We start from the raw sequence: 10,372 nt of genomic DNA, 5'->3' as shown, positions 1-10,372 counted from the left end.
TCGTACATCTGTGCTCACCCGTCCTCCCATCAGTTTGCTTCCTTGTGGTCCTCTGCATTTTGGTACTGATCCTGTTTTCTTTGATAGGTAAAACATCACTATTCTCCGTCGTACATCCAAAAGTGAGAGCTTCTTATGAGAGTTAGCAATTTGGTATGCACGCCATGTGTTTACTACGCAGATATCTATCATCTGTCTGAATAATTGCCCCCACCATTTCTTTGACCTTATCCTCATCCTATAAATTGACATCTGCTTGTCCTGTAGAACTACGCCATCCATATGGCCATTGAATTCTTCAATGAGATGTGGCATTGTAACAGATATTTCCTTTTTCTTTGCCCGTGAGTATCTTTTAGTAGAACTCAGAGGAGTAATAGTACTGTAATTTGTCGCTACACACACTGGTTTGTTGTCACTCCATTTCACAACCAGAACTTCGTTCTCTTTGTCAAACATGTAGTCATATAACCGTCGTTTCTTTTCTTTTTCCATTCTTTTCGAGTCAATCAAAAGACATGCATTAGTTCGGATCTCTCTTATTGTTCCTGTAGCTTTCATTTTACTCTTTTCGAGTGCGATCAGTGTCTCAACACTGGTGAAAAAGATGTCAAAGAAAAGCTTATAATTGGGATACTCTGATTCTGGAATCATGCTGGTTAGTTCATTTATTACCCTTGCACCTAAAGGCTCCTGTTTGTTGTCAGTCTTGCCATGCCACAGTATGGCGAAAAATTATGAAGAAAGCCATTAGAACTTGTAAGACACCAAATTTTATATCCAAATTTGATAGGCTTTCCTCTCAGAAATATTTTAGCTGAATGTTTGCCATAATAACGTACCATCATTTCATCAATTGAGAGTTCTGAATGAAATACGCCGCATTTACCAAATTCCTTTTTCAGCATTTCAAAGTACAACCTCAGTTTGTACATCTTGTCGTTTCTGTCTAATTTGGAGTTGTCATTGAGATGAATGAATCTCTTCATTTCCCAAAGCCTATTTCTTGACATGGAGTTGAAGACTAAAGAAACACCGACATCAGGAGCCTGTTTCCAGTACATATTCTCATGGGGAAGCTTATGATAACCACTCAGAAGTAGTATGACAATAAATGATTTTAGTTCTTCTTTGGTTATCAGAAAATTTATTTTGTTATGTTGGCAAGCATAGATTTCACTTTGTTCAATAATAGTATCCATTAGTTTCTCAGAAAAAAAATCCTCAAACACGTGGGGCACTGTCTTATTTGCTAGACATTCCGCAACATAATGTTCGTTGCTCTTCCCTGGTTCACTAGTGTTTGTGTACGTTGGTTGACATTTATACCACTTACATTCATATTTTTTTGTAGATAACATACCACTTTCTGCTCCAGACTCATTGTTCAGTACATTTCCGCCAATGTCTTCTTCATCTGTTATTACATCTGCATCGGGTGGAATAATCGCCAATTCCATGTCATCATCTTCGTCGTCACTCTCTTGATGGTTCTCTAGTTCTGCTAGAATTTCTTCAAGTGTAAGTCCATGCGGCATGTTTTTATCCTGTTGGAATCGTAAAATTCGAATAGAATATGAAAAAAAGCAGATATAAAGAACGTAAAATGCAATTCTTCGCTGTATAATACGTGTATACAAGAATAGGGCACATTAACAATAAATGATAGTGTAACATGCCATTGTCCCATTATTGGGACACATAAAATATATCGATATTGCACTTACTTGAAAAAATCTGAAGTATACTTAATGTTACACGGACATCCATATGTTCATAACAAACACGCCCGGACAACTAAATCACAGCTTATTGTCGTCCGGGAACTACCAGCAGACATACAGTGCTGCCAAGTGCGAGAACAATAAAATCGGCAAGTTTATAATTTTCCTGACGTGAAGTACTTAGAAAAAAGTTATTTATTTTACATTTACAGGCATTATTGCAGTTAGTTGAACCTAGAGATGCAACAATAAAGGCTAAAAGCTCCACTGCTTACGTAGAAATAAGTAAAATATACACATCCCCAAAAAAGGACAATAGCCAGTAATGGATTAAGTATCGTGTTCACTTCCTTAGTGAAACTGACTGTTGGCTGGCCCTTTGTTGCACATGTCAACAGTGTCATGAAATAAATCCTTAAGCTTCATGAAATGCAGAATTTGAAATAAAGACAATAAAACTGATTGAAAGCAAAAAGAAATTAATTGTGCTCAAGGACAACTATGTAACTAAAACTCAGTACTAAGGTACATTATGAATGTTACGTGATATGAAGTGTAATGTTTGACTTGGAATACCCACAAAAATAAATTCCTGCTCCATTCAAAGAAAATAACTGTTTGAAATTGCCGACACTGTTCACTGAAAATTAATATACTAACTAGCACGACACCTGACAACACTGTTTGCAACAAGAATGCAAGAAGAGATATACCCTGAAATAAAAGTGTCTTACCTCTTACTCTGCATGTTATTTTTGAGTCTGGAATACAGACGTCATTGAAAACAAATGTAATTCAGCAGATGTAGCGATCAAAAATAAATAATCTAAATTTGATTGTCAGTAACAATTTAAATGACTTCGTGTAATAAACTGTTTACTATGAACCATGGAGGTTAGTTTTACTCTAAAGAAAATCGTTCTTGAGAAATCATTTTCTGATTAAAGACAAAAAGACTGCGCAACATAAATTCTTCCATTACAAAAATTACAGACTTCATAACCAATTGCGTAAATTGTAACATAATGAGAAACAAAGAGATCAAATTAACACTAATCATGAAAGTTTTTAGTTAGCTGAGGAACAAACATTTCCTTCAGTTAACTGCTCTGATAAACATTTCATTGTTGCACATGCCTTCATTACCTTTAAAAATCTTACAAAATCTTCATCATCAATATTAAGGACGAGAAAGTATTATGAATCAGTTTTCATCTCCATAATAAAGTATTCCAGGCAGAGGCTCTGAGATTCACAGAAAACAGATCTCATTCTCTGAAAAACTCAACTGCTCGCTACTATGCCTCAAATAAGAATGTCCCACCACTGCACAACTGACTAATTAGCAAGTCAAAAATGGTTCAAATGGCTCTGAGCACTATGGGACTTAACATCTTAGGTCATCAGTCCCTTAGAACTACTTAAACCTAACTAACCTAAGGACATCACACACATCCATGCCCAAGGCAGGATTCGAACCTGCGACTGCAGCAGTCCATGGTTCTGGACTGCAGCGCCTAGAACCACACGGCCACCGCGGCCAGCTTAGCAAGTCAACCACACATAAAACTTTACACAGAGGCAAGGATTTTATTTACTACTCATGCAGTGGGCTCATTCATCCTCGTCCCAGTACAGTAAAGATGAATTATTTACCTATGAGAACCTGACGGGACAAGTAGACAAATTCCACGTGCCGGATAAACTGAGATGTGCAGAGGCAGCGGGATCTCTCACACATCCGCCCACAGTCTTCTTCCATTGTGCAATTATTCAGGTGGTCATTCACACTGTCAAGTAACCTGAATTCAACTCTCTACCTTTTCCCCATGTTTCGCAACAACCTTTCAGTCTGCCGAATCTAACTCGTTTAGATTTATCTCTGATCTTCTTCCAGTTTTCTTTCCGATTGTACTGTTTTCCGTTTTATTTTATAAAGTTCTAATTGTCTTATAAATTCAAATGGAATCTTACGTTACTTCAGTAACCTTCAGTGAAATTATTGAATTTCCCAGCGTTATCTCCCTGGTGGGGACCTAAATGTTATTCTTGTTTTAATTTTTATTCTTTATTTCTCCTGTTATACAGTTTTAAGATCAGTCCATGTCAAATGCGTTTTCAATGATCATTTGTCTTGGATTAGCGTTAATGAATAATATTTTTGCCAGATCAGCCTATATCATTTAGTATCTAGAAGTTTCACCCTCGCAAATATCAGTAACAAGTTATTTCAGCTATAAGCTGATGTGTTTTGGACACAGTGGTGTAACGGGGTGTTATCCAATGTGCAAACAGTGAGCAATAGTGCAGCAGTCATCAATTTCTTGGGGACGCCCTGTTTCACTAGGCCTGGATGATGATGATGATCTTCGGTTTGTGGGGCGCTCAACTGCATAGTCATCGGCGTCCGTACAAACTCCCAATTTTGACACAGTCCGATTTGTTTACACAGTCCAATCTAGCCACTGTCATAAATGATGAGGATGATGATGAAATGATAAGTACAACAGAGACACCCAGTCCCTGGGCAGAGAAAATCCCCAACCTGGCTGGGAATCGAACCCATGATCCCGTGGTCCAGAGGCAGCAACACTAGCCACTAGCCCACGAGATGCGGACCACTAGACCTGGAGCAGCAGAGATTAGCACAAGTTACATCGTAGGGAAGCTGCTGTGATAAGTCTCAGCCAGCAATGGGCACAGTTTCATCATTCTTTTGCACACACACACATTCTAGCTTCTCCCATAAATGGCTTGTGCCTTCCAAGAATTTGCCGTTTCTAGGCATTTCGAACTGTAGAATCTTGTGGGAAACGGTTGGAGGATTTTTTTTTTTTTCCTCGTCGGTGTCTCAAATTGATGGTGAATTTTACGTTCATCTCTAAATTTGTTACAATCGAGACAAATGTAAAATTTCAATTTGGTGGATAATTTAAAATATTTATTGTACATTTCAGTATTGCTTGCGCTAATCCTTGTATCCATGAGCTAGATCCACCTTGTTGTTGCTTTCTGTGTTTTGTGCACAATGGATTAGAGTGTACGAAGAGCTAGACAAGTTTCGGTGGCGAATTAAGAGATTTAGTGCGAATGTTAGCTAGGAACTAGAGTTGAGGTAAGGCAGACATGAAGCGTGTGACAGAGCTCGTGCATGCAAAGCCTGATGATTGCATGGAGGATTTAGTCATGAGCGAAGAGTCAAGAAATGTAGACGTGGGGATGTTGAATGAGGAGGAACAGGCGTGAAGAGTTTCGAACAATAAATGTAAGATTTTAATGCACATATTCCATTTTGTTTGCGCAGGTGAGCTAGAACTCGGAAAAGTACAGAAAAGAAGAGCGTTTACTGTCGCGAATCGTAGTGCCGTATTTCATCCAGTTTTTTCTGCTGTGATAACTACAAAACCAAACTAGTTACAAACTTCAAAATATAACAGTGCATTACCAAAGCAGTGGACACACAGTAATAAAATTGCCGATGAACAACTGCAACACACATTCTATAAACTGCCTTCAGATTTTATACGATTGTCCGATGTGATAATTTTGGTGACGTTCATAGCAGTCCGTTTGACAGTTTTAGGAATGGATTCGTGTTAATGAGAATTCTGAACATGTCTTTTTATTTTGTGTTTATACTGATGTGACAGTTTAATTTCAGTCGGAAGTATAGTATATTTTCTGTTCGTGTAGTAGGCGTTATCTGAAACGTAAGTGTACTCATGAAAAATTGTATAAATGTACTGCTACAGTCCATGTTGGCTTAACCATCACTGTTCTTTTAAAGTGAGAAAACCAATATCATCATCAAGAAGGGGGCCACGTCTGGAGGTATGCAACAACAACTGCAGGTGGATTTCTTTACCACAGGATCCCAAGCTTTATAAGGGTTGTTTTTCACAGAGCTTCTAGCCAGGTGACATATCTCTTTAATTGTTCCAAGTTAAAAGTGGTTAAAATAGGGGAGATTTTTTTCTGTGCTATTACGCCATGCACAGTATCCTATAAAAAAAAAACACTCCCTCTACAGGCCACAAGTGGCTCATCGGGACCATCCGACCGCCGTGTCATCCTCAGATGAGGATGCGGATAGGAGGGGTGTGGGGTCAGCACACCGCTCTCCCGGTCGTTATGATGGTATTCTTGACCGAAGCCGCTACTATTCGGTCGTGTAGCTCCTCAATTGGCATCACGAGGCTGAGTGCACCCCGAAAAAGGCAACAGCACATGGCGGCCTGGATGGTCACCCATCCAAGTGCCGACCACGCCCGACAGCGCATAACTTCGGTGATGTCACGCGACCCGGCGTATCCACTGCAGCAAGGCCGTTGCCTTGCACAGTGTCCTATACATTAAGAAAATTGTTCGTTTTTTTGGGTTCTGTATCTCAGTCGATAAAAACGGAATCTTATAGGATTTCTTTGTTGTCCGTCTGTCTGACTGTTCAAAATCCTTGTTCTTAGCGATGGACAGACGTATTAAGTTGAAACTTATATCACATACTAAGGTCTATGCTCTTTTGGCAGTCCGTCACCAAAAGGGAGTAGGTTAGAGAACACTCGTTCGACCAGTACTCGAATGTTGCTCTTCATGATGGGATTCATATCAGGTAGGGCAACACAGGAAATACAGAAGATCCAAAGAACAGTAGCGTATTTCGTTACAGGTTCATTTAGTGAGAACGAAAGTGGCACAGAGATGATCAACCAACTCCAGTGGCAGTTGCTGCAAGAGAAGCGTTCTGCATCACGGTGACGTTTATTATTAGAAGTTCCATGTGTTCCTAGAAGAATCAAGAGATATATTGTTTCCTCGTACTGTATCCCGCGAAAAGAGTTGAAGATAAAATCAGAGAGATCTGAGCTCACAAGGGGTCTACCTGCAATCGTTCTTCGCTGCTGGAGCAGAAAAGGTGGGAAGTGGTACGCAGAATGCCCTCCGCCACACACCACAGTGTAGCTAGAGGACCATAGATGTGGATATATATTTAGAACAGTCAGGCCCAGATCATAAGCCATCCTCTTGACTGTCTGCCCCCATAAGTGTAAGGAAGAAAAGAAAAAATCTTTTTACAGCTGATGCCACAGAGGATAACAAGTTTTAAGAAACAAAGAAATGACTGACGTTAGCTGCTAATGGGCATTGATTTAAACCAATGGGGAAAGCTGAAAATTTGCGCTGGACTGGGATTCGAACCCGTGTCTACTGGTTACCAGGTAGATGCAGCTGACTGCTGCACCAGCTGGACAGAGGGGGCCTCACAACTACATGGACTTCCATAGCACTCCTCCCATCACACCCAAATTCTCAACTTATCCACACACTATTGATGTACTGCCCTTTCTGTGGCATTTCGTCGATTGCGGCATGAGTTCGACTGTAGCGTGGATCTATAATGACGTGATTAATCTGTCATCCTCACCTTAACTATATATGCATGGTGTCTGTTCTTTCAGACATCTCTGAAAGAACAGGCGCCACATATACAGGGTGTTTCAAAAATGACCGGTATATTTGAAACGGCAATAAAAACTAAACGAGCAGCGATAGAAATACACCGTTTGTTGCAATATGCTTGGGACAACAGTACATTTTCAGGCGGACAAACTTTCGAAATTACAGTAGTTACAATTTTCAACAACAGATGGCGCTGCAAGTGATGTGAAAGATATAGAAGACAACGCAGTCTGTGGGTGCGCCATTCTGTACGTCGTCTTTCTGCTGTAAGTGTGTGCTGTTCACAATGTGCAAGTGTGCTGTAGACAACATGGTTTATTCCTTAGAACAGAGGATTTTTCTGGTGTTGAAATTCCACCGCCTAGAACACAGTGTTGTTGCAACAAGACGAAGTTTTCAATGGAGGTTTAATGTAACCAAAGGACCGAAAAACGATACAACAAAGGATCTGTTTGAAAAATTTCAACGGACTGGGAACGTGACGGATGAACGTGCTGGAAAGGTAGGGCGACCGCGTACGGCAACCACAGAGAGCAACGCGCAGCTAGTGCAGCAGGTGATCCAACAGCGGCCGCGGGTTTCCGTTCGCCGTGTTGCAGCTGCGGTCCAAATGACGCCAACATCCACGTATCGTCTCATGCGCCAGAGTTTACACCTCTATCCATACAAAATTCAAATGCGGCAACCCCTCAGCGCCGCTACCATTGCTGCACGAGAGACATTCGCTAACGGTATAGTGCACAGGATTGATGATGGCGATATGCATGTGGGCAGCATTTGGTTTACTGACGAAGCTTATTTTTACCTGGACGGCTTCGTCAATAAACAGAACTGGCGCATATGGGGAACCGAAAAGCCCCATGTTGCAGTCCCATCGTCCCTGCATCCTCAAAAAGTACTGGTCTGGGCCGCCATTTCTTCCAAAGGAATCATTGGCCCATTTTTCAGATCCGAAACGATTACTGCATCACGCTATCTGGACATTCTTCGTGAATTTGTGGTGGTACAAACTGCCTTAGACGACACTGCGAACACCTCGTGGTTTATGCAAGATGGTGCCCGGCCACATCGCACGGCCGACGTCTTTAATTTCCTGAATGAATATTTCGATGATCGTGTGATTGCTTTGTGCTATCCGAAACATACAGGAGGCGGCGTGGATTGGCCTCCCTATTCGCCAGACATGAACCCCTGTGACTTCTTTCTGTGGGGACACTTGAAAGACCAGGTGTACCGCCAGAATCCAGAAACAATTGAACAGCTGAAGCAGTACATCTCATCTGCATGTGAAGCCATTCCGCCAGACACGTTGTCAAAGGTTTCGGGTAATTTCATTCAGAGACTACGCCGTATTATTGCTACGCATGGTGGATATGTGGAAAATATCGTACTATAGAGTTTCCCAGACCGCAGCGCCATCTGTTGTTGAAAATTGTAACTACTGTAATTTCGAAAGTTTGTCTGCCTGAAAATGTACTGTTGTCCCAAGCATATTGCAACAAACGGTGTATTTCTATCGCTGCTCGTTTAGTTTTTATTGCCGTTTCAAATATACCGGTCATTTTTGAAACACCCTGTATGTAACAAGTTTTGTCAACCCTACGAAGCTGGTATGCAGTGTGGACCATAACTCTTAGCTACACCTCTGAGATGTTTGCTTTGAGAATACCAGGCTATTTCACTATAAAACGTCTCTGGGGAGATGCTAATCGATTGTCAATAATACAAATTTTTGTTCATCACGAAGGACCAACATGTCAGTGGGATGCTTATGAAACGAACATAGTGATGAAGGTAGTTCCTCTCTGCTAAATCTCTGCAGTAACAATTAGCAGCTCCTTTCAAAGGAACCAACCCATAATGTGCCTGGAGCGTTTTAGAAAATCAAGGTGAACCTAAATCAGCATGGTTGGATGGAAATTTGACCCATTGTCCTCCCGAATGTGAGCCCAGTGTGCACTGCACCGCCTCACTCTGACTCTTTGAGTCAGACGAGCTGTTTTAATATAACTGGTATTTTATTACACTAGTATGCAAGATGTGATTGTGGCTTAGAATTAATTTTAAGTGGTGTCACCGCCAGACACCACACTTGCTAGGTGGTAGCCTTTAAATCGGCCGCGGTCCGCTAGTATACGTCGGACCCGCGTGTCGCCACTGTCAGTGATTGCAGACCGAGCGCCACCACATGGCAGGTCTAGAGAGACTTCCTAGCACTCGCCCCAGTTGTACAGCCGACTTTGCTAGCGATGGTTCACTGACAAATTACGTTCTCATTTGCCGAGACAATAGTTAGCATAGCCTTCAGCTACGTCATTTGCTACGACCTAGCAAGGCGCCATTACCAGTTTGTATTGAGATTATTATTGATGTATCAACAAGAGCGATGTACACCAATATGGATTAAAGTTAAGTATTACATCAACTACATACTTTATTTGCTACTATTAATTCCCTTAACTGTTCCAGACCCCGCGCCAACCTGCGTGAGCTTAAGCGCATGCCTTTCGGCTTCACCTCATAGTGACTTGGCTGTCTTGCCAAGTCATACATTTTATATTTCGTGATCCTATAAAATTCCTCATTGCATCACATTTAATTTTATTGTTATTGTATTATATCTTGTTTCTTTTCATTTTAGAGAAGATTCTACTTATAATTTTTGGTCAGCAATCCATATTATTTCGTCAAACCATAGTGAGTAAATGTGGTGGAATATACTTTACTATTATCATTTGATTCCTAACGGTAAATGTATGTGATAACTGTGTGATTACCTTCCAGTGGATGCTCTTTATTGGAATGCAGGCACCCTGCACGTTTTGAGGTCGACATATGGCTTCCTGGAGAACTTAACACTGATCAAAACTGATACCTAAGGTACTCGATTAGATTTCAACCAATGAAACTAATGATTTGGTCTGAAATGTTAATTGTGGTGTAAATATTCTTCAGACTAGGATGATGTCTTCTCAGTTGGAATGAATTAGTGTTGATACATTATAGTAAGGTAAGAAGTGGTAAAACTTTGAAGATTAAATTTTACTTAGTAATGTAAGAAGTAGTAAACCTTTGAAGACTACATTTTACCTTACAAAAAATATAATTAAAAGACCACAGTTTTAAAACTGGGTTGGTTCTGTAGTGGTTATTTTTCGATAATGGTGCAATGGCCGAAATTGTGATGGTAA

The 10,372-nt window shown here is 40.7% G+C and overlaps 1 protein-coding gene across 1 annotated transcript; it reads right to left on the bottom strand.

Annotated features, from left to right (window-relative positions):
- Positions 1–683: 683 nt before the first annotated feature.
- Positions 684–1,538, bottom strand: LOC126424576 (piggyBac transposable element-derived protein 3-like). Its single transcript, XM_050087319.1, has one exon. It carries the CDS (start codon positions 1,536–1,538, stop codon positions 684–686), a length of 855 nt encoding a protein of 284 aa, XP_049943276.1.
- Positions 1,539–10,372: the final 8,834 nt, after the last annotated feature.

The sequence above is a fragment of the Schistocerca serialis genome, chromosome 10 (assembly GCF_023864345.2).
Source record: "Schistocerca serialis cubense isolate TAMUIC-IGC-003099 chromosome 10, iqSchSeri2.2, whole genome shotgun sequence".
Taxonomy (NCBI): domain Eukaryota; kingdom Metazoa; phylum Arthropoda; class Insecta; order Orthoptera; family Acrididae; genus Schistocerca; species Schistocerca serialis.
Note: the sequence above shows the minus strand (reverse complement) of the source record. Positions and strands in the feature narration are given on the sequence as shown.

Coding starts and splice junctions, on each gene's coding strand:
- LOC126424576 (XM_050087319.1), bottom strand. CDS start 1,538: ATGCCGCATGGACTTACACTTGAAGAAATTCTAGCAGAACTAGAGAAC.